Below are 25,392 nucleotides of genomic sequence, written 5' to 3' on the forward strand. Positions count from 1 at the left end.
GCAATTACCAAATGGCCAAATCCAGAGTTCCTAATTCTGTAACCCGTCCCCTCCCAGCAGCTCTCCTCACACATCCATAAACGTTTCATATCCTGTCCGTTTCTTCCCCTCGGACCCCTTCTGTGTCTCTTACACTGGTTTTCTCCACGTATTTATTGATTGACATGATTCTGGAGCACCGCTGCGAAGTTTTAATCTCAGTTATCTTTAAAAATCCCTCCCTTGGAAGTGGAGGCCTTCTTTCCTCTCAACTTCAACCTCGGTGCAGAAAATTCCCCATTGTCCAATGCCAGAACCGAGCGTTCAGTTTCCGGGTACTGCAGCAGTTTTTCTCAAGGCTGTCCCACTACGACCACCCACTCAGCTCAGCTAAGGTGGACTCCACATCCTGAAGCAGTTAACATATGAAAGACGCTTTGCAAACTGTGAAATGCATTACAGCTGGTGGGTGGGTTCTAGTCTTTCTTATCTATGCAGTTTACCCTCTATGTCTTTGGCTCATCCTTCTGTGCCCACCACACGTAAAATCATCCAGTCCTGTTTTGTTCACCTGTTGTTCTTCCCTGACTGATTGTTCAATTCCATCCTTCCTTTCCCAGCCCATCTGGCCTCCAAACGTCTCACGTACATCAGGCCTGCACCTTCATTTCTTCCCTCACCCTTTGTTCCTGCTTCTGAAATTCCACTCTGATCACAGAGCATCTCTGCTTAAAATTGTAGAAACTACGTTGCATTTCCCTACTTCCTTCCAATGCAAATGGTACTTCCTGGAGAGCTTAATATACTTTATGTAGATCCATATCCTGTCCCCTCCCCATCACACTTGCAGCAGAGTCCCACAGGGGGTAGTACCCTAATAAAATATGCTCCTTTCTACGTGTTTGTTAACAATTCAGTAGAGCTTTTTAATTTGGCAGAGCTTTAGCTTTTTTCCATAATTTTTCTATTATGTAGGTATTTCCCCCTATAATTTGTATAGTGGAAAATGTAGAAGTAGGAGTGAGATTTATGAGGAAACCAGGACAGGTTACTTGGGAAACAGTTTGTTATTTAGAAAGTGTTTTCATCGTGACCTTGCTGGAAGGGATGATGACCGCAGCTATTAATGACACAGCATACCTCCGCCCTGGAGGGTGACCAGCTCTCTGTCCTCCCCCACACAGCAGAATGTGGCCACAAACCTTCCACCTGCCTGAGATGGGAAGGGGGGCTAGTTTAATTGTAGCATGCAGCTGGGTAAAGACCCCCACAGTGATACAACTTTCACGCTTCTGTTCAAATGTGGTTTTTATATTATTTTCAAGTATTAAAAGCTCTGTTGTATTTCTGACAATAATTTTATAAATGGTTTCTCTTCCGTTAGTTCAACTTTGAGACGTTTTTGCTGTATTTGGAAGGTTTAATGAAAGAAAACGTTACCTCTGAATTTCAGTGTTCCTGCATTTGATTCTAAAATTCTGCACCCACATACTGTTAATTATTGCTGTTTAGATAGATAGAGTTACTTTGAAGAGCACAGAAAAAAAATAGCACCAAAGCTTACAGATTCCTGAGGGAGTTTTGTTCTTATTTTCTGTCCCATTCTGAACATTAGTGAATCAACTCACTTTGTAAGGCTGTGTAGCACCAGGGTGACCATCCTCCAGTGACATTGATCCTTCTCAAAGATCCTTCTAATTAGAGGTAGAACACTACTTTGGACTGAGTTAGTTTATCTTCCAAAGACCTCGCTCCTTGGTTCGCATTTTCTGCTTTGTTACTCCTCCCTGGAATCCTGAGAGGCAAATGCAGCTTTAGCCTCCCAGGGCCCCTCCTGAGCTTGGTGGTACCTGAAGCCATACCTGTCAGCCTGCCACTGGGGCCTTCACAGTCAACCAAGGCCTACCATGGATCTCCAAGACAGACAGAACTCTGGGGTGCTCAGTGAGGAGCAGGTGTATCATGCTTATAAGCCCATTGGAAAGCTTGAAAAGGATGCTCAATGTTTTGAATTGGGGAAAATGTTTACCTGTTATGTGTTGCAGTCACAGAATCTGTGTAAAAGAATAAACCTTCTGTATAATCGAGCTGTTCTCTCCTATAACAGCTTTAGCACTTCTCAGACTCAGACTTTGTAACTTCATTAGAAACAGCTAAAACCAAAGCAGCAGCAGCCTCCATGTGTTAAGATGGGGACAGACAAAGGAAGGTCTTATGAGAGAGACATTTTCTATCTGGAGCTGAGGGTCAAAGGGGAAAAAATGTAGAATTTAGATGTTATTACTGTTATTATTAAATTTATTTCACCCAAAGGCTTCAATTACTTTTATAGTTATCAAAATCTGTATCCTTGGGATGAAAGGAGATTTGATGTATTATCCAAAATCAGACATATGATTCTTATGTAAAACCATAGACTTGCTTATTCTAAAAACAGAATTTTCCAGTTTGATATGCAAATTTCAAAACAAAATAAAGAAGCAGTCTACAGAAATCCAATAATATGAAATGCATTAATATAGTAATAACATCGGTAAACAGAAAAGTTTGTCTTACACTAACATATGAGGAGTTATTTTCAAAACAGCAGTTTTTAAAAGGCATTTCTGGCTTCTTTCCAGCTTAATAAAATATTAATTTGAATTTTTACTTTGCCTTTACTTCCTGCTTTTCCACTGCTTGAGTCCCATATTAAAATCTTGTGTTAAAGCTGATCAGATCTATGTCAAACCCATAGAATTTTTTAAAATGCATTACTAATTTCAGAAATGCAGGCTGTACTGGTAACTAGACAGTAATATAAATTCCATTAACAACAGAAAGCATCGAGGACTTCATCAACAGTGTGGGTGTCCACACAGTGAGTTACTGGCACGGGCAGCTGGATGTCTTAAGTGTGGCGCCAAGACTCACATACTGACGCATTGAAAGGGGACTGATGAAGTTAAGCCATTTGCATTAATGCAAATTATGCTTATGAAACCAACCACTCTACTGAGCTTTGCATTGTATTGACATATTAATGTAATGTATGCAGAGAAAATAACTTAAAGCAGTCTTCCCTTTGAGTCCTCTCTTGATGTCCCTCCCCACGTCTGCTTTTGTCCAGCCTGAAATGCTTTTTCTAGTAGTTTTACATTAAATATAAATGATTTCTCTGCTATAATAATGAATTGTTAAGTGGAGCCAAGTAAATTGTTTGTTGTCATTAAAAAAAATGTTTTCCCCAGGTGCTTCATAGAAGTATTATTTAAAACAACTCTGGGTCAATGTCAGTAAGTTGAGATACTACTGTTGTACCATACAGCGTCGTACTGTCAACCCATGGTTGTTGGTGTCAGTTCAACACCAACAGGAATCCCCATTTTGGGGGTGTAATGAAGAAGAAAACTATCAAGTGCAAACACCTCAATTGTGATACAGCATGGCTCTTAGGAAGCCCTGGAGTTAGGCCCCTCTCTAGTTAGACAGCTCTGCTCTGCTCTGCTGTGGTGAGACATCTTCATGTTTCATCTTCAGCGTTTCAGCTCCAGCAAGGCAAACACAGTCTTCAGGCTTTGGTGGAAAGGACAAGTGCACTCTCTGAGCCAGAGCAGAACTGACTTACACAGACAGAAGTCCCTACCCCTGGTTCCTCCTGCAAACGAGGACTCCAAATTCTCACAGTGTGATTGGTCCAAAAGGCACTCTCCTGAATGGTCAGAATGGTCAGAATGAAGGTGCTCTGATTGGTTGGTGACGATGTTGATGGGGGCATAGGTACCCAGCTCCAGTTGACTGAGGAATGCCTCAGTCCTATTGGTTGAAATAGGATTCCAGAAACTACTTGAAGGGGTGGCTCAGATAGCAGAAACACAGTGCAAGAAGGGCAGGTCAGTGCAAGAGGCAGGCAGCTTAGTGCAGGCTTCTCCCTGAAGTACAGTTTGTATGAGAGGCCCCTGTGTAGAAACGGCTGCGAGGCTCCGTTTTTAACATTTGAACTCAGGTAGTTACGAGGAGCCCTTCTTAGCAGGTATCTTCTTTCTCAGTGTTTCCAGTGCCTATCGGAAGTTACTGAATTTCCTTTTCCACACCTTTCTGGTTGGAGTGCCTCTCCTCTTCTTGTGCAGTTGCCCCTCATATGTCAAGATCTGTCATGGTGCCGTGGAATACCAGTTCCATTGTTTATTAGTTACAGTTCCTTTGTCCATAATACCAGATGACCTTGGGAAAATTACTTAACTCTCAGGTCTTCAGTGATCACATCTGTAAAACTAACACCCGGAATACCCACCTCACATGGATTTCATGAACACTAAATGAAGCAGAATGCAGCAAGTATGTACTCGATGCAGAGGAGGCATTGAATTACTTCCATTTTGATTCATCAACACTTGTGCTATTTATAACTACAACTTGTTATAAAGTAGCAGACCCAGACAGAGATTGGCCCCCACTGGATCTAATGGCACTCCCATCATGTCTCTGCTGTGTCCTCTGTGCCATGTGGTCTCCATATTCAGTCATAGTTGTCAGCTGAATGAAGCAAGACATCAGCCAGCTGGCAGGCAGGAAAGCCCATCACCTGGCCCCACTCTCTCCGCCTGTGGGACCTTGACCTAGCGTGTTTATTGGAAGGAGCTCACAGTCCAGAGAGTTTCCATAAGAATACTTAGAGGGGGTCTCTCACTCAAGAACTTATGCAAATACAGCAAGAATTGAGGGTGAATGAACTGATGCAATAAATAAGAACTATAAATTGCCATATGTTAATTTAATTATAAATGTGCACTCTAACTATAAAAATATACTACCCTAACACTATAAAAATATATAAATCGACAGTTCCTGTTCCTAAAGGAAGTGGTGAAAACGTTTAATAACACGTATGGCAAAGAGAGTCATCTCTCCTAAGAGCTGGATGTGTTTTCTTCCTGCCTTGTTAAGTTCTGCTAGCCTATTCCTTCCTCCTTGGCTGTTCCTTCCAGAATTCCCCTCCCACATCTGCTGCTGTTCACTTACAAACTCAAGGACTGGCTTTTCACTATGTCTGCATTCTCCACACTGTTGCATTAGCCACCTTCATATTTTATAAACTGCTCATAAGTAAGGGTGGAGTGGAGGGGAGGGCATGTGTTTCACTCCCATTATTAGGAGAAGAACTTTTGTATTGAAGTTCAAGCCACAAATGGAACATCACTATGGATACCAGGACACCACCATGAAATATCCCACCAACCTGCCATGGCTGTCACACCCAATAGCACATGGCTACAATGACGATGCCACATGTTGTGATTACTGTTTGCTCATAGCCCTGGGTCAGCAACTCTTCTTTATTTATTCTGAGCACTAGTTCAGGGTCCCACTTGGAGTCCTCAGGAGATGATTGTGCCAAGAACAAAGGACTGATCCTTCCAACTATCCCAGAGCACAGGAGGCTGGTGAGCTTCGCTCTCCTGTCCCCCGAGATAGATGTGCATGTCTTCAGCCTTGCATGTATTTTACAGCTGAAAAGTTCATAACTCTTTAACCTTGGGTGGTAGTTTAATCTGGAAGATGCTTTCAAGAATAATCTTGCAGTTTGTTGTTTCTCTGAGCTTCATCACACCAGGCTTGTTAAGTAAAACTAAAATTAGTGATGGGTGTTTGAAACACTGCCAGTGAATATATGAAAAGAAGTCATACTCATCTAGCTAATTTTGGGCTACCAGAAAATGCCAGGCCCCTGGATAAATGCGGAGTCAACTGTGATATCAGCTGCTCGCAAGGGTCTTCATTGTGCCAGTCCCATGTGTTCTTTCATTTAATCCTCACAACATTATCAACGTCATGTCTTTTATTAAACTCATTTTACAATTATGGTTCCATGACTTTTAATATCTTGTCCTGGATGACAGAGCTAATGAACAGCAGAACCAGGATTTGAACTTGTATAGACCTGTGCTCTTTCTGCTCCTGCATCACCCCCAGTATGGATCTGTTTTGAACACCTTTTCCCCCACATGTTGTCCCTTCTGTTACTGCTTCTGTCCTGCCCATTTGTTTCATGACCAGGTTCATTTCATTGCTTCTATTTTTTTTTTTTTCCTTTTTTCTTTCCGAATGATGGGGATACAGTTTGCCACTTCTTTGACAGTGAGCTGTGATAGCCACCATCCTTACTTGAAGAAGCCCTTGCTTCTTCCTATCTCTCATTTGGCTTGACATCAAAGCTAAAAACGGTTACCAGTGATGAGATAAACCTTTTCAATGTGCGAATTATGTAATAGAACAAATGACTTTATATCAGTATAATTGAGTTCTTAACTTCATTTTTATCACTGCCTGTGATTCAACGTGTCAAGCTAGAATATTTTAATTTACAGGAATGACTCAGATCTTGAAGAATGAATGTGAAAACACTGAATTACAAACTGCAGGCCCCACCAATAGGCTGTGAACTCCTTGAAGATGGGCTTCATCCTGTATGTCACTGTGTCCCTACTTCCTACTCAGGGGCTGCCTATAGTAAACCTCCCATGAAAAATGAATGAAGCCATAAATGTACACCTGCTTTGACCTTCAAACCTTTGGATGTTTACTATCATTTTCTTAGAACAGTGGAAGTTGATAGATGCTGTGTGACTCACTTTAAGAATCTGATGCACTTCTTAAGAGGCATGTTGATTATGCTTTAGTTTCAGTTAAGTGTAAGTAATCAAAATAGGGTGTTCTTTGAGTTATGCAAATAATCCAACCTACATATATTTAGTTTCTGTAAAATAATTACTGTGACAGCCAGTGATAAATCCTATAAAGAACAACAAGGCAGAATTTAAAGAAATTAAGAATGATGGACTGGTATTTGTTAGAATAGTCATGTAAAATAGATGAGTAATATCATAATGCAAAATATCTGGACATTTAAATACAAAAGGTTAGAATCTGCATTTAAGGTAAGCATTAATAATTGTACCCCTTTGAGCCAGGAGAGCTGAGTCTGGCTATCCCATTTTCATAGTACTTTTACAGCCAAAAAGATTACTTCAGACAGATCTTTTCCCAGCATTTTGGCAAGAAAAATAATTGATCAGTTGTGCCCTGATACTTTTTGTTATTCAAGCTTCGCTCTTAAAACAAGCACATAAAATTTGGAAACAGAACTCAAAATTGAATTTTTAAAATTATAGATAGAAATATTAAAAATATATAATTAGTGATGGATCAAATAAAAACCTTTTTTAACCTCATTATAAGTTTTAAACTAATCTTCAGATAAAAACATTTTGGCTGATGTGGGTAAGGTGTGTAGGTATTGAAGCTCTCTATAACATGATGTTGTTAAAATGACTGAAAGCATGATTTAAAACACATTTATTTGTAGCTTTTCATACCAAAATGAACTGAGTTCAGTACTGGCCCAGGGTTCAAATTCAGTGTTGTACAAGCCTATCTGTACCTGAAACTTCATACTCACAGTCTTGTTTAAACCGTTTCATGGCAATGCATGGTTTTATAATTTTTCACAAACACACTTGAACTTGAGTAGTGGGAAATCAGGTAAAAGAGCCTGTGCCTGATTTTAGGGGAAGAGCCTCATGCACATGTGCAGAATGGTGTGTCACTGTCAGGTGTAACCTCATGTCTGGACATTCCCTTTGCAGATGATCCAGTCCCTCAAGGCCTTGATTGAAAACGCAGATGCTGTGTATGAAAAGATTGTACATTGTCAGAAAGCGGGTAAGTAAAAATTTGTCTTTCTTTAAAATGAATTTAATAGCATCATATATGAGGGGGGACCCCCCAAAACCAGAATTATCTTCTGGACGGTGGTCCCCTTGCAGTACAGGCCTCCTCTGCTAGGTGAGTGTTCTAGAAACCCATTTGTATCAGTGTACCTGCTGGCATTATTGTGAGAGGCTGCATTCAGTTTCAGCAAATTTTTCTTGAAGACTCTTTCAACACATTTGCCCATTTCATGATGGGTGATTTACAGGCACACCCGCCCACACTGCGCTGAGTGTTCAGCAGTTTTTGACCAAAAACGGCATGACCTCCATGCCCCACCCTCCCTGTGCACCCCATCTCACCCTGAGCTACTATTTTTGTTTCCCTGGATGAAAGAAGTCTTTAAAGAGAAATGTTTTGCCAATGTGGATGAGGTGAAACAAGAAACAATAGAAGCACTAAGAGGCATCAGAATCTATGAGTTCAAAAGTTCCAAAACTGTTTTGAACAGTGGGAAAGTCTCGATAGGTATATTGTATCAAATGGAGAGTACTTTGAAGGTGACTAAGGTTTAAACATGTACAAATAAATACACAATTTTTTATAAATCAATTCTGGGTTTTTTTTTAGGGGGGTCCCCCATCGTATTTTGCCTCTAAGCTACTCCATCCTACTGATACTATATCAAGAATCAAGAAAATCAGATATCAAAATTATTTTTCCATAGCTAGAGAAAATACTAATTCGCTGGTTCTCCAGCCTGGATAACAAAGCACCCGGAGCTAGGGGGCAGGTATCTTTTAAAATATATTGACATTGGTCTGGAGTGTGACTTAGGATTCACAGCTGTTAAAAGCTCCCAGGTTTTTCTAATGAACAGCCAAGATTGAGAACCTCCTCACTAATCTGTTCTCAGTGTAACCTGTGATGCCAAACACCCTCCTGTCCTCCATGACTTCCTAGCACATGGTAGGAAGGGTGAGGCTTGAGCAGAGAACAAATCAGTTCTTAGAAAAAAAGAATGGGCATCAGTTTCAACCTCTTAACGCTTTTCAATGCACTGACATTTTCAAATGCCTATGAATTCATTAATTTAACATCCAAAGGTTATACTAGATTATAAAATTCTCCTTACATAAACAACCATCTAATTAATTTTAGCTGAGATAAAACCAAAAAATCAAGTATTCTACATTGTAATAAGAAGAGACAAAATGGAGTTCTTTCGGTTTTCAAATTTTGTTTGAGTATCAGTTTGGAAGATTTTAATATGGAGGTTTGTACTTCATAAATAAGAATATCTGTCCTTCATTTCTAAGGTTTTTGGTTGACGTTCTTTAAAATCAAGAGACTATAACTATTACTTAGCCTGCAAAAGAAAGTTCCTCTCAGAATGAACTTCTTTAAAACAGATTAAAGATAAGGATACGTGAGACAGTTTTCTTTTTTGGTGTTAATTGAAGGAATATACACATTAGTGACTAATGCACAGGCAAGAATCCTCGTTTTACTCATTTTGTTAGCAAAACATTATTAACAAAGTGGTCTTTCTACTTCTGGGGTAATATTTCTTACAACTGGACCTCAAATAAGTTACTTTAAACACCATTTTTATCATAACACTACCCTACACAAAATCATCTAGTAGCTCGCTAGAGAGTCTGTGGTACTAAATTTAAACTTCTAACTTTCCAGGCAAGGTCATGTACCCCCTGGTCCACCCGTTTTGATAATGTCATATAAAATCCATCTGTTCATTTAGTAACTATGTTTTGAACTTCTGTTATGCATAAGGCACTTGTAAGAGGTACTTGCTTATCAAAAATAAACAAGATAGGTTTTGCCTTCTAGAACCTTCCAGTCAAACTGGAGATAAGAAAGTAATCACACACAGTTGAATGTGTTGAGAACTTACTGTGTGTCACTCAGGAGTCTGAATTCGATTTGTGGGGCATTGGGAGCCATTGGGTTTTGTTGTTGTTGTTGTTTTGTTTTGTTTTTGTTTCTTTTGCAGAGTGGGAGAGAGCTTGAGCTTTAAGATAATAATCATAATAGCTGTGTGCAGAGAATTTTTGTGGGCAGAACCCTATTGGCAGGCTATTGGGAGCAGCGAGGAAGGAAAGGAGCTGACAGTGTCCATCCATCCTGGCCTTTGGGCTGCCCTGCTCCGTTCTTTCCATGTTTCCACATAGCTGGATTTCACAAGCCATCCCCCTGGCAAGACTCCAGCCTGCCAGTCTGTCCTTTTCTTCTTTTTGTCTCAATAGTCTTCCAGGAGACTTTTATGATTCCTCAGTTTATGTTACCTAACTATTCTATTCACCCCTTCAAACATGTGCAGTATTCTGTTCAGCTGATAGAGCTTCTTTGGTTAGTGTGTATTTTGTTAATGTATGCCACCTTCCAAATAGGATAGTAACCTCGTATGGCACCGGGTTTGCACATTGAGTTACTCTCTGCACTTGACCCATGACACCTGTTCTAACATTCTCCTCAACTGTTAACTAACTGTGATTTGACTTTTATTAAGTATTTGATTCTGTTATTGTTATGAGAATTGGGGACTATTAGAATTTGAAGCTGCATTTATTAGAAAAAAGAACTGTTTATTAATGGACATTTTGTCAGTTCTTTGCAACTTCATTGGTTTATGAAGTTTGATAATTTCTAGCATAATGTACTTTTATGTTGTTCTTCTATTTGATTGAAGTAAGGGATATATTTGCTTCTATTTAAAAAAACTGAAGAATCTTGTCTATTAAGGACTTTTGCTTGGAGGGAAGGGCAGAGAATAATCAGTGTATAATGGTTTGTGTTGCTCTGGGTTTAAAGATCTTTAGAAGCATATAACAATTGTCTTTTATTTTTAATTAAATGTATTGTGGTGATTATACAGGTTTCAGGTATATAAGTCTATGATACATAATTTATATATTGCATTGTGTGCCCACCAACCAAAATCAAATAATTTTCCATCTCCATATATTTGTCCCCCTTTACCCCCACCCACTTCCCTCCGGTAACCACCATACTGTTGTCTGTGTCTGTGAGTTTCAGTTTTATATCCCACATACAAGTGAAATCAAATGGTTCTTAGCTTTTTCTGACTGACTTATTTTGCTTAGCATAACATTCTCAAGGTCCATTCATGCTGCAAACGGCAGTATTTTTTCTTCTCCTAAGGCATTGTCTATAAGTATGACATCTATAATGATGACCTTTTAGCTTCAGTTACTACTTACCGCCTATATAGCCCTTCTGTTATCCAAGTGCTTATTTTAGAGACCCTTGGTCTTTTGTTTCTCCTGTTTACAGTTATCATAAGGGCATAGAGTCATTAGTCACATGAAGATTTGCTAATTTGTGTTGGGTTTAAAAGCATTTGCATCAGATTTTACTTCTGATAAGTAATTATGCTGTCCTGCATGCATGTCTTTAACTCGCAATGACAGAATGAGGATAGAGGTCCCCGAAGTGCTTTAAGAGAGGATTATTTTAGAAGTACTTCAAGCTTTTAAACACTAAGTTACATTCATATTAGATAAGCACTAATTCATATTCTTATCATTTAAACAATAAGTAAAAATAAAGAGTTACAGTCCCATCTGCAATCACATGTTAAAAAGTGCACCCAGTTTGGAGGTTCAGACTCCTGGCTGCGTAGTTGATTTTTTGGAGATAAAAGATGTGTGTGCTGATGTTGTTGCTTGAGAAGAGGAGTAAGGCAGGAGAGGAAGGTAGAGAGATGAAGGTCTGTAGCCCAGGTAGATCAGGACCCGGCAGGTAGATGACCCAAAGGGATGGACTGCAGGGAGGGCAGGGGGGACAATGCCTGGTGGGCAGTTGGGGAAGTCTCTGTAGCTTTCTCTTTTAAGGAGAGAATATGGCAGTACAGAGAGTTAAAGGGAAATCTTGAGAAAACCACGTTCCCAGGAATAGGAAAGATCTAGTGAAGAGGTAAAGAGGAAGATGGTCTAAGATGAGACAGGGATGAAGGATGGAGGCATTGAGGAGGGCAGGGAATCCAGAACAAGTCATGCCACACTTGATCTTAGAAAGAGGGAGGGACCCCTCTTCTTCTCAGACAACACAGAAAGCTGTCACATTGAGAGGAATTCTGAGGAAGGGAGGAGTGTTTTCCATTGAGAAGGTGGACAGGGAAGTACCTACTGCCCTAGGAGAACACCAGCTTTGGGGGTGAGGAAGTGGAAGGAGGAACTAGGACAGGGCGAGTGTGTGGGGGTATTTGTTCAGTCAGGTCAGTGGTGTTGGTAAAGGGGACTAATTAAACGTTAGATCAGCAGGAGTGATGCGGAACAAGTGGGTCTGGGCCGCCACTGAGTGAGCGAGTAAGTGATAAGTGACGTGGCCACAAGAATGAGCAGATTAATGAGCACGGCTGAGTACACTCAGACGCTCGTGGGTCTAACAACTGCATGTTCTTTCAAGAAACAGTGAAGTCGGTGATTAGTAAGGGACGCCTGCAGGACAGCCAGCTCTCAGTCTCTCCCTCTCTCTCCATCTCTCCCTCTCCCTCTCTCTCAGTGGCCAGAAAGGCAGACTATCATTGAATTTTAATTTCCTTTTTAGTTGCTTTACTGATCCGTTTCATAAAGGATAGAAAGATGACCTAGAAAGAAACTCAAATGGCTTTGCTTCAGTGAGGTGGTTTTTTTTATCAGGTGAATTTAAATGGAAAATAATTCGTTCTCTGGAAAAGAAAAATAGAAATCAGTGACATGCTTCCTGTCAGAGATGGTGAATTAACACATGCATTTAGTCTCCACTCCCTTCTGAGCCTTTTTAAAATGATAGGGTTTGGGCTTTTGTTGTTGTTGTTGTTTGTTCGAAGGCATAAACCCATAAGGACAAAAGGGGAGGGGGCACAAAATTTTGGAAACTAAAACAGAGCTGACAAATGATCATTGACTGAGTTGACTCAAGAAAGGTGAACCTGAAGCTGGCAGGGGGCCCTGATAAGCCATCTGGTTTACCCTGCAGACCACCCCCACCAGCTCAGAACTCGGTGGCGCCAGGCCCGCTGGAAGGTAGGGTAAAGGCAGGGGTAAAGGACAGCCGTCCCACAGCTGGGGTAGGAAGCAGTGAGACCTCAGATGGCCAAGAGACTACCTGTTTCCTCACAGGAGGGAGGTTAAAAATAGCAAAATTCTCATCCTTCATATGGGAGTTTAATAGACAACACTTGAAGAAAATAAATATCTAAACAATATAAACATGTTACTTAGAAATGTGGACATAAATACTAAAAAAGGAAACAAAACTCAGTTAAAGGGGTTGAATAAATGATTTCTGGAGGGGAGGGATTAGGACAATTATTTGGCTCTTTTTTTGTATGCAGAATTCTGATAACAACTAAATTACTAAATTAAACAAAAATAAAAATAAAAAAGAAGGAAGGAATCAAGAAACAGAAGCTGCCACAGGAATCTGTGACAAGGGATGTTCCTGGTGAGGACATGGGGCACACCTGCAAGGCTCGGGGACAGTGCTGGGTGTTAGGTGAGGTTACTGCCCAGGACCCCTGCCAGCCTCCCCGGCTTTGTGGGCAGGCGCAGTGCCCAGAGGGTGTCTATGTGCCTGGGTGGCCGGGTGGGCGAGAACCTGGTTCCTCTTCTGGCAAGAGAACTGGTTCTCTTTGAGCATGACTGAGAGAAGATGAAGCTCTAAATGAAAGTTAACCCAGCCCGCCGCCTACCTGTTTAAACAGAAGCTTCTTTTCTGAGAGCTCTAAGGCAGTCTCATGCACAGCAGGGTCGTGTCATTACTGAGTGAAGTAAGATGTAAGGTAACTTTCCATATAATGAAAGCTTTGATTACCCTTCATTTTAATCACTTTAATGGGAATGTCTCTATAATGGAATCTATACATCCCTGTTTTCTTAAAATTGCTTTGCCAAAACGAATTTGAACTTACAATGACTCGGGGTCCCCTTGAGAGGCATCTATTATTTACTCTCCTGTTTAATGTGGCCGTTTCCCCAGGAGCCTTTGCATTTTGGAGGACCCTTAACCTGCCCCTAATGGCTTTGCTCTGTCTGCTCAGATCCCATTTCCGGGGTTAATAGTTACATTCTATCTAATTCAAATTTTACTTCCTACTGCTAATTTGTACTGAATTTCTGAATGTCTGTTTGTACTCTACTTGTTTTTTTTTTCCCTTTCTAATTTACTGCTTCTATTCTGCTGAGCAGTTGGCATCTCCCCTGTGACTAAGCTTGATAGATTTATCTTACCTAAAAGCAGACGAGAGCCTGACGCGCTCCCGTGTGAGGGAGAAGAAGCAGACTGTCAGCCCAGACCTGCGTGACCTGGGTTTGATTGCTCGGAGGCCCTTTTTATTTCACAAACTCCTCGGATCTCAGTGTGTTTTTAGGAGCTGACGTTACTGGATAAGTAACCTGTCACCATCTATCACTTGGTTTGCTTACATCATTATCTTGCCCACCAGAGTGATCATAAAATCATCTGGAAGATTTATTCTGAAAGCACTTCACAAGTGTTCTTTTGAAAACATTTACAAAAGGAAACCTGGGAGCCTGTAACTTTTGCTTTCATCTATGTCAGGATGATTCCCAGCTCTGCTTTATAGAAGTGAGAGCTTCTTCCTTGGGGGTTCAGAGACCCCCGTTCTTGTGCCCTCTGTACCATCTGCATCTTGTTGTGTGACATTAGGTGAGTCTGTTGACTCCTCTCTGCCTGATTTTCCTCCTCCTAAGTGACATGGGAGTATCTGATTCCCTGCTGGCCCCATGGGTTCTAATATACGGTGACCTAAAATCAGCGGTCTAATTTTGGAATGGCTTCCTACAGTTACTTAAAAAGATTACCAGAGTAAAGAAGTAATCGCAAATAGTGGCACCATGGGGTACATAGATTACAGCCCATCATTGTGAGGTTTAAGGAGGAAAGTTAATGCCTGACTTTGAAGGTGAGATACATGAACCTGAGTTCTACTCCCATAACTCCTTTGGAGCGCTCACATCTTTCCTGTTCTTAAGGAATGGGTACTGAATCAACACCGTGCTTTAATTAACACACAGTTAGTGAAGCCATGGGACGCCAAGGAGTATGGAGGTCTTCAGCAGCTGGCCAGCCTGTCTTCCCCCTTGAATTCCCCCCAAAGGAACCTTCACCGGCTAATAAGGGAGGGTAGAGGGAATGGTCACAAAGGTGAAAACTAGGCCAGCTCACGGTGAAACTTCAGAATAAGCCACTGTCTCACCACACTCCTACCACCTTCTGCACCCATCACCCATCCTGCTTCAAGAGTCCCAAGCCATTAGTCTTACTGATAGTGTTTCTCCTTGTTAAATGCCATTTCTCGGTATCGCCCCCAAGATGGAATCTTTGGGGACAGAGCTCAGGAACGTGCATTTGAATGAGCACATTCCGGTTTTGGGAACTCTCTTTAGAGGGTGGAGCACAGCAGGCCCTCTCCTGGGTTCACGCTCACCTAGGAGCCTCTTTCCCCTCATGGAAACAAGTGACTGTTCAGACTCAGACGTGCACTTGCTTTGGTGATTGACTGGCAGCCAAGATGTCCTTCTTGAGGAGTGTATTCCTTCTTCATAATACAGTAGTCCCTCTCTATATCGCGGTTCACTTGTCATGGCCTCACTGTATTGCGGGATTTTTAAAAATATTATATTTAATTATTTATCACAGATTTTTCACTATATCGCAGATTTTGCGGTACTGTATATGTATGTTGTTAAAGTTACGTAGGTTTAAGAGTGTAGAATAAATGTAAGGTTCCTACTTCACGGGGGGGGGGGGGGGCCTAGAACATAATACCCGCGATAAGTGAGGGAATACTGTATAGTTCTTCCAATGGTAAAATTCCCCCAATGCAAGAAAGAAGGGAATGGAAACTGGGGGCATGCTTTACCTTCCTGGGACACCTGTCCTGTGAGCAGATCCCAAAGCAGTGCCTTCTGGTCACCTCATCTTCTCTCCTCCCTTTGTAAATCCACAGTTTCTGACAATATCGCTTTTCATTTAAATAGTGACTCTCAGGGTCATCTCAGCAGATGCTCTGCAGGGAAGGGGTCAGACTGCCTTCAGGAAACCTGGTATTACTGTAAGTTTTTTTTTTTTTTTTGGTTATTATCCTGTTATACTTGTTTATTAAAGAACCTCAATTCAAGTGGAGTCCACAAATAAATTATCGTTCTTGACAAATACATAATTATATATATAAAGCGAGAGAGGGAAAGATTTTAAGAATAAGGAATTTAAAGCAACTTTAATTAACCTTAACACTCATTTTAGGCAGTGTCATGTTAAAAACATGTCACTGCACATGTTAACATTAAAGGAAAAACACAGTCCTGCATTAGTGGAATGTGTTCAATGGCATGATGTTGTACCAATTACTGGAGATGCAAAAATATAATGAAGGTTCTCTGCTATCATTGAAAATTATAAAACATTACCAAGCAGGTTGTGTTGAGAACAGGTACAGATGATGTCTGGACAAAGGAGTAAGCCCTGTGGGTTTTGTTGGTAGGGAAGGAGGTGGGCTTGAACTAGGAGTTTGAGGGGATGCAGGTTCCCTGTTAGCAGGGTAGAGTAACAGAGCTTTTTTAAGGTGGGCCAAAGCATTGAAGTCTTCATTATCAGGATGTGCTTTCTGTGGTCATAAAAAAACAGTGTGTTGTCCTGACTGAAGGGAGATGTTTGCTTCAGGCAGCAGCAGAAATTAGGGTTGGAAATCCACATTGGGCCAAATGATGAAAGCCTTTTAATTCAAGGATAAAAGTGTTTGGGGTTGATTTTCTAGGCCCACGTTTACCAAAGCTTAATTTAAGAAACACTAGTCATGTTCCTTAGGCAAGAGATTTCATTATCAGATCTTCATAATACAACTTAATCCCCTTTGGAGATTCTCAGTACACATCAGCATGCTAAACATTCTTCAGTTTAACTCAGCATTTACTTCCCAAACTTATTTGATTATAAAGCCCTTGTTTCAAGTCTGTCAATGTCTTGAACACTTTAGGACATTGCTTTAGGTAGTGGGGTCACTGAATAGTTTGGGACAGGCTTGGGGACTCACTGATTGACTCATCTCTCTCCTCTGACCTCCCTGTTCAAATACTGCTCCCAGCAGTGGAGTGTGGATGCCTGAAATGTTAGACTAGGAAGAAGTTGATTGTGAAGGTCTGATTTAGATGTTGTGAGCATGAGACCACAGGAGGATCATGTCTTAGTCCATTCTGGCTGCTAGAACAAAACATCATGGACTGAATAGCTTATAAACAACAGAAATTTATTTCTCTTAGGTCTGGAGGCTGGAATATCATGGTGCCAGCAGATTTGATGTGGTTTGTGGGCATCCACTTCCTGGTTCATAGACAGCACTATAGGAATACTAATCCAATCCATAAGGGTACCACCCTTATGACATAAGCACCTGCCCAAAGCCCCACCTCCTAATACCATCACATTGGGCATTAGGATTGCAACATGTGAATTGGGGGAGGGGGCACACAAATATTCAGACCACAGCAGATGGTCAAATGTTGTTGAGGCAACTCGAATGAAGCCTGGGATGCAGTCAGGCCTACAGACGGAGAGAGAATTGCTGTCATCCAAATGGAAGAATCACTTGATTGGTTGAGTTCTCCAAGGAAGAAAGGGTTGGAGGAGATGTAGAAAATCCTGGGGATGTGATTATGAGTCTGTAATTCAGAACTGGAAGTTCAGCGTCAAAGCTCAAAAGCATCCCTGGCACACCTGCTCCCTTCGCCCTGCTCTACTTCGTCTTTTTTCTTCAGCAATCATTACCTCTAACCTACCATATAGTTTACTTGTGTCTGTTGCTTACTGAGTGTCTTCTTCCAACTAGAATATCAGCTTCTTAAGGGCAGGGCTCTTGGTTTATTCACAATGTATCCCAAATGCCGAGAAAGCTAGCCTGGCACAAAGCTGGCACTCACTAAATGTATTTTTAATTGAATTGAACATGGAATGCTGCATTTATTCGTTAATTCATTTATTCACCAGACATTCATCAGGGCCTTACTCTCAGTCTGACGGAAGCCTCCAGGAGGTCACTTTCCTGCCCTCGGGGGCTCCCAGTGGAGGGTAGGAGACAGGCCTTTGAGGAGCTGCTCCCGGCACAGGGCGTGTCATCCAGTTGTGAGAGGACACTGACTGCTGACCGGCAGGACAGCACACCCCCATGAGAAACCAGACCTCAGAGCAGGAGTTGAGTCAAGAAAGGTGATTTGTGTGGGAGTAAGGCAGGTGGGGACGGGAATTCCTGGCAGGAAGCAGAACGCACGCAGGGCAGGGCAGTCATGCCAGCAGCAGCCGTGACAAGGACAGGAGCAGCAGTGAGGCTGCAGATGCAGGCAAGGGAACAACACAAACCCAGAAGCTTTAACGTAACATTCAACAACCTTGATGTATCAGTGTGCTTGAAAATAATTCTGTGTGGCAAACACGGTCAGAAGCAAAGTCTCAACAAAAACTACGGGCTGAGAAAATTGTTAACAATCAGAAAGAGCTACTATCCCTAAGATGTAAGGAACTGCTAAAATCAGTAAGCAAAAGGCCAGAAACCCCGATGCTCATATTCTTTGCAAAGAACAGGATCACAGTTCATGACAGGGGAATTCAAAGACTTTAAAACAAAATGAGAAGATGTTCAGCCTCATTCAAAAAAGATGCAAGCTTGTTCCAGGTACAGAGAATAAATACAACTATGAACAAAAAGCCTCAATTTTTGTCTTCATGAAGTTGAAATCTAGATATGGGAGATAAAAAAAAAAAGAAAAGAAAAACATGTGTCTGACAGTCGTGAGTGTTTTGGAAACAGTGAGGCTAAGAAGGGAGTAAGGTGCGAGGAGTGGGCTCTTTTAAATACAACATTCCACGGAAACCTCTGTGAACCAGTGACGTTTGCGTAGAGGTGTGATTGGAGGCAGAGAGCAAGCTTTTCAGACATCTGGAAAGGGATTATTCCAGGAAGAAGGGGCAGGGAGGCTGCAGTGCTGTGAGTAAGTGGGGGGAAAGCAGAGGGGTAGGGATAGGAGCCATAAAATGATTGGCCAGGTGGCACAGGGGGACCAGACCCTTGTGAGGACGCTGGCTCTGTTCTCAGGAAGACGAGACGTCTGAGCACAGGAGTGGCTGCCTCAGGCTGGGGACGGGGGATCAGGGCAAGTGCAGACGCTGGAAGACCCACGGGAGGCTTGTACAACAATCCCACCTGATCAGTGATAGTGCTTTGATCCAGGGTGGTTCATTTAGAAGTCGAGTTAATGAAGTATTTCAAGGAGATGCCATTTTTCATGTATCACAGCCAAACATTTATATCCAAGAACCCGAAGCTGCATCACACACAGGTCATGATGGGTTGGTGAGAGTACAGAAGAAACTGGTAACTGTCACATTGTCGGGAGATGTAAATTGGGTTCATACCATATGGCAGTCAATTTCAGAATTACAAACGATATACACTTGGAACCATCAATTCCATTTTTCAGAGTTTTTTATACAGATATGATCATATAGTTGGGAAAAGACATATGTACAGGATTCCCTTGTAACACTTAGAACAACTTGAATGTTCACTAGGTGGGCCCTTGTTAAATACATTATGATAGAGTCATATAATGGAAGATTATGCTACCATGAAAAAGAATAAAGGAATATAGGGTTTACAGTTGTTCATATGGAAAATAATGCAATAATTAATAAATAGTAATACAAGAATAAACTCTGTGTTTTGTGTACTCACAACTGTAAACATACTTTGGCCCCACCCTATATATATTCATCTACACACAGTGTATATACACATATGGCAGATCTTATGTATACATACAAGTAAAGAATATATGTAAATAAAAATATAAACATTTTATCTGTGTGTATACCTAAAATATAGTTTTAAGAAGCAAGGCAAACAGTATGTGTTCTTTGCTAGTATTTAGTGAAAGAGATGGGAGAACAGAGCCCTGTGTGCTTGTTCCTCGTTGCCTTCCTCTCTCTGACGGATCTGGAAGGTGGAATAACAGCGGTTGCCTGGCAGGGGGGGAGCAAGGAGACCGAGTGTTGGGAGATAGAAAGATAATTCTCCGTATACCAATTTATCCTTCTTAAACTATTGAGTCATGTGATTATACTATCCGTTTGTAAAATAAGAGGCATAAAAGAAAGGGAGATATGGAAGAGCGAGCTCACGAGCATCTTGGCTTCGGTGACTGAGAAAGGAAAGAATTGATTGGAGTGGCAATCCAAAGATGTCCTAGGTTACCAAAAAAAAAAAAAAAAAAAAAAAGATAGATTGAGTATAATTGGAGTGAAGAGGGCCTTTTTATTCCTCAGCGAAATAAAATGAGGAGCGTCCTGCTGCGCACTATTCCCCTGTGATGCGGGTGAGTCATGTGGCCATGAGCTTAGAATGGTGGCGTGGTGATTAGATACCACAAAGGACTACAGGTTACACAACCTCCTCCTTACCTCGATTCACCCAGATGGAACAGGCTGGCAGAGGCAGTAGGACCTTCTTCATGTAATTCATTCACCAATTATACTGCTGTGGATTTGGCATCACGGGGATCTCGTCATCCATCTGGGTTTCATGGATATATTTAAGAGACCTGGTTTATCTCTTCCACCTCATGTGGAACAGGATATAACAGCTCAAAATCCATCTTAAAATAATTTGGCTTTTGGTAAGGCCAAGATTGCTTGGGAAGAAGGCCAAGAAAAAGAGACTACCAACTGGAACTCTGTGAAAACTAATTAGACATTTCCATGTTCCGTGGGGATTGTGGCACGAACGCCCGCGTTTCAGCGGCACACCCGAACTCCCCACCGCTGGAGCTGTGGGGCAGTGTGCGGTTTGTAGAGGCTGCATCGGGTAACAAGGACTGTGTGTCTATGAGTTGAAAAAAATGATTAAGTATCCATATTTTGTCTTCAGGGTACTTTGGTGTTATGCCACAAGATACATGCAGACCATGTTATATTGAAGTACTTTTAATAGTGTTGATAAATCGACCTCTTGAGTATTATATTCCATCTTCCAGGAAATAGCTCACTATACCTAATTTGAGACATTTGAAGTAAATTGAAATTATAAATATGCATTTATTTTGTCACCATTTGAAAAATTTTACCCCTTTCTTTTGGTTTCTATTTTCAACACATAAAAAACATATTTTTATACCAGATGTGTTTGTGATTTAAAAAAAAAAAGAAAGCATTCTAAGACAGCAAAGTAAATTTTCATTTGAAAAACTAATCTTTACGTATATCAATTTAAGATCAATCTGTCTCTTATGAGTATTTTTTAAAATTATATTTGCTTCTAAAATCCTTTAAGCATGTGCTACGTGGTATATTCTATGTTCGTATCATTTAGATTGGTAGAGAAAATCCCAACCAGAAGGTTTGAAAGGTCATCTGCTGTATGTTTGGCAAGAATAAATGGCATTTGTTTTCATTGAAGAGGAAATGATGCCATGTTTCTGACTGAAACCCCCTTCCCTTCAAAGCAAAAGTCTCTTTCATCTTAGTATTATATCTATATATATCATATGTTTTTCAATTTTTATTTTATTTTTATGGCTGTTTGGTTTTCATATACATTTATCTGTGATGGGAAGCAGGAAACTTGATAGAAGTGGAAATTTCTTTTTACCACATTCCACTGTATGCAGTTGTACTAATGTTCTTCATTTATTATATCCATCTTGGAAAATGTACTCATTTATTAATTTTTATAAAACATAATACCTGTATCAGCATTGCATTGCATTTTTTGTCAGTAAGCGTTAAGCCTCTCCAAGAAAAACTTTTAAATTACTTAAGTTATAAAATATTTTGAAATAATAATTGGAAAATTATATGAAATCATCATCTATCTGTATAAAAATATGAATTGTTTAGGTTTTTGATTGGTGACACAGAAAGAAGCAGTAACTTTCTAAAATACAATTTTTTACATATGAATGAAATAATATACTTTTGTGTGGCTTTACCAATTTTTAAAATTTAACATTATACCTATAAGCCAAAATCCTGGATGATTTATGTAGTCCTACCCCATGGACGCACTGCCTGGCCTTGTGCTTTGGTCACGTTCCTGTGTCTTCATTCCCTGAAGGCCAGAACTGAACTAAACTCATGTAGCAATCACTGAGTGTGGGTTTTCCATTTGTCCTTTCTTTGCTGTTTGATGACTTGCTGTCTTATTTCCTTAGTTCTCAAGTTGATTGCCACAAAGGAATTTGAGCAGATTTTCTTCTTGGCTAACATTCCAGAAGAAAAATAACCCATAACTTTTCCCTCAGAACAGAAACTTGGGGTCGTGGCATCAGAGGAACATAATTGTAGGTTTTTGGCACAGAGCAGTCAAGACTCAAAGACAATTATTTGGCAAAAGAGCAGCCACAGCAGACCCAGCCAGGTTTTTATATGAGACATGGCCATCCTCTGCCTTCCAGTCACCATTTACAACGTGCTTTAGTCCCCGTTCCTGAGAATGTCATTGGATTTGTGTAATATGCTCACAGCCTTCAAACTTTAATGCCCTTAAACACCTTGTATATTTTGACTGTTCAATAATATAGCTCATTACAGTTGTATAACATGTCACACGTTTCAAAGGATTATTTACCCAGTTAGAATTGATTTTCAAATGAAGTTTCCTAAAATTTAACAGTGATTTCAGTTTCTTTGGCCAGAAATAACTGTTACCTCATGTCTTACTTTGATGGCAACGTTATAGTAGAATCAAGGAATCCTGCTTCCTTCTCCTAACTCCTTACTAGTTGACCCAAAATGTTATATTTCGCCTTTAAAGAAAACCTGGGCAAGGCCATGTTTTATTTGAGGCTCTTACAATGCCATTTTGTTTAAATCAGGCTAATAGATGGGACATTAACTAAAAGAAAAATACAACTATTTACGTTAAACAACTAACTTCAAGATATCGTGAGCAACTACACATGGCTCTAAAATATACCAATTTATGATGAAAATGTGTTGATATAGCATTTAGAAGATACTGGAAACATACAGGGAACCAGAACTTGTTCCTGAAAGAAGAAAATAATCCCACTTCTTAGTCCCTCATTATTATTGGCCTGGTTTCTATTTCTGAAACTGAAGATTGTTTTCACAGTGGGAGTTTGTCACTAAGCAGCAGCAGTGACTCAGTCAAAGGCCTGCCTCCCTCTCCTGTGTCACCAGTGCCTGGCTGGTAGCTCTCTGTAAATCCACCAGGCAGTGTCAGGCTTCGTAAGCTTAGAGCCACATTCCATAAGCATATTAAATCTCACTTGGCTTAAATCTATAGTTTTAAACCTTTTAAATATTGATTTTTGTAGATGGCCACAAAAGAAATTTTCAATAACATTCTCATTATTTTCAAGAGGATGTAAATTTTTTTTACCTATAATTCATCGATGAAAAGGACTTGTGTTCAGCACTGGAAAGCTGTCTTTTTCAGTCCCTGATGCCACCGATGAAGAAACAGAGGCGCCATGGAGAGCTGCTTTGGTCTGCATTTTCCTCCAGGACCCACGGGCCATGCATGCGTGGGGACAGCCTCAGTGGCGCCTGCCCAGGGAATGGTGGCAGCAGTGTTCTGTTCTTTTTACTTGCTCAGAGAAGCTGCTTCAGATACTTCTCTCAGATCTCATCCTTTTAAAAGTCATAAAGGCTCCTCTTAACAAGCATTATGAGAAGCCTGCTTGTGAGGACTGCTTCTAGGTGCTGCACCTGTGTAATGAACTGTCCCCTTCCCAGAGCAGAGGGACTGGCACGCTACAATCCTGGCAATACAGACAGGCAGGGAAGAGACACATTGATCATTGGTAAACAGAGAACATGCAAAAATAAAAGTCAGATATGTCCTTTGTGTAACTGCATGTTACTGGGGTTAATAGTGTAGTTCAGTGATTTTTCAACCGCTGTTCCGCAAGAGTTTTTAAAACATGCAATACCTATTTAGTCAGGGGCAGTGACCTCTTTTCCCTTAGACTGTCACATAAAAAAATGACAACAGCCAACACAACAATCGCTGTCCACTGTGAATGGATCAAAATTATACTTATTTTTTGTAAAATTGGAAAAAAAAATTTATATATATTATTTATACATTTTATGTGTGTGTGTGTGTGTTTTTTGGTGTGCCACAGAATTTTAGTAATTAGTTTATGTGTGTGCCATGAGCTGAAAAAGGTTAAAAATCGCTGGTGTCATTAATAGGAAGACAGGAGGTAGAGCTAACCTTTGTAAGGTGACCAGATGAACAGCCACCGGAAGTGACCAGGTTTTGTGTTTGAACAAAGTGATAGGAGGCACAGGCAACTCGAGGCCCAGCCTGCACCCTCAGGTCACAATGGAACTGCGCTGGCTGCTCAGACGCCCGCATCCCAGGCTCCAACTGGCAGACAGGTGTCTCGCAAGGACAGGAGCTAACAAATAGTCTTCCTTTAATCAGAGCTCAGCGTTCTTACTGCTTTACTTCGGACACTGAGGCGGGCAGAGGTCAAGCCCAGGAAGGGATACAGTACTCCCTGTCTTGTTAGGTAACTTTCCAATGTAATGGCTTACAATCTTATAACGGGCTCAAGGGCCATCCATTGTACCTGAGGAGTATTTATTATGTTCTTATTTTCTGTCTAGTCATTGAAGTGAAAACACAATGGACTTCCTCAGGTTTTAGAAATTTAAACTTGTATGATTTATTATTTTTAGTTTATTTTGTGGGAGTAAGTAATCTAATCCTAAATTACCAGTTGTTCGTGATTTATTCTGTAGCCTTTAACGTTATAGTATATAGTCCCTATATGCCTACGACATCTCCCGTACCTAGTTTCTTTTTCCTAGTACAAAAGTCCTGATTTGATATTGTACTTACAGAGTTTATTTTGGCACTGATTTTTAAAAAGCAGCAATTGTTCTGTATTCTGACATCATCCTTTTATTTACTTAACTCTATTTTTATTTTCTTTTTTAAAATTTAATCTTCATTGTATTTTTTTCCATTACCATTTAGCCCCCTCATGCCTCCCAGCTATCACCACACTGTTGTGCTATACAAATGCCTCTAAACACAGCCATTGTATATACCAGAACAAAATTATGAAGATTTCTTTATGGAAGAGTTGTCAATTAGTTGATAATACAACTACTAGTTCTCTTACCCTACCTTGTTCCCATGCTTCTAGAAATCTGTAGCTTTTTGCAGTGTTCAGTATATAAAGTAATGGATTTTAATGGGACTCAATACAGCATATGGTCAAATGACCTGCACATGTGTGATCAGTCAGTGTTATTGGCCGACCAATTAGTGTTATTACTTCACGAATCAAGAATTACTTTCATTATCCAAAATGATGCAACCTTTTGTATCTGAATATTATGAAGATTGACTACTAATTACAGAAACAGAGAACTATTCTGAAAAATCTGCATATAAAGGAAACCTTAGGTAATAGTTCAGTTTTTTGTTACAGTCCTCTTTAATAAACATGAAACTAGAAAACATAGAAAGAAATCTTACTTAAAGTAAAATAATTTGGAAATAAATATTCGTATATGTGAGCGGGGCCAGTCATTTAAAAAAGAAGTCCTGACTTCTTGTCCCCTGCTTCCTTCCTTTTTTTAGGATAGACAGAGTTGGCAGGATCATAGTTCTTGGGTTTCTGAAATGTCCCTGTAATCATGGCCCTC

The 25,392-nt window shown here is 40.5% G+C and overlaps 1 protein-coding gene across 1 annotated transcript in view; it reads left to right on the plus strand.

Annotated features, from left to right (window-relative positions):
- PLCL2 (phospholipase C like 2) overlaps positions 1–25,392 on the plus strand; it is a 171,766-nt gene that overhangs the window by 124,216 nt on the left and 22,158 nt on the right. The window contains exon 5 of the mRNA XM_090284377.1: positions 7,605–7,680. Within this exon, the coding sequence (XP_090140503.1) occupies positions 7,605–7,680 (76 nt within the window). The remainder of the gene's footprint in view (positions 1–7,604; positions 7,681–25,392) is intronic.

Source organism: Furipterus horrens, unplaced genomic scaffold, assembly GCF_987537825.1.
Source record: "Furipterus horrens unplaced genomic scaffold, mFurHor1.1.pri manual_scaffold_7, whole genome shotgun sequence".
Taxonomy (NCBI): Eukaryota; Metazoa; Chordata; class Mammalia; order Chiroptera; family Furipteridae; genus Furipterus; species Furipterus horrens.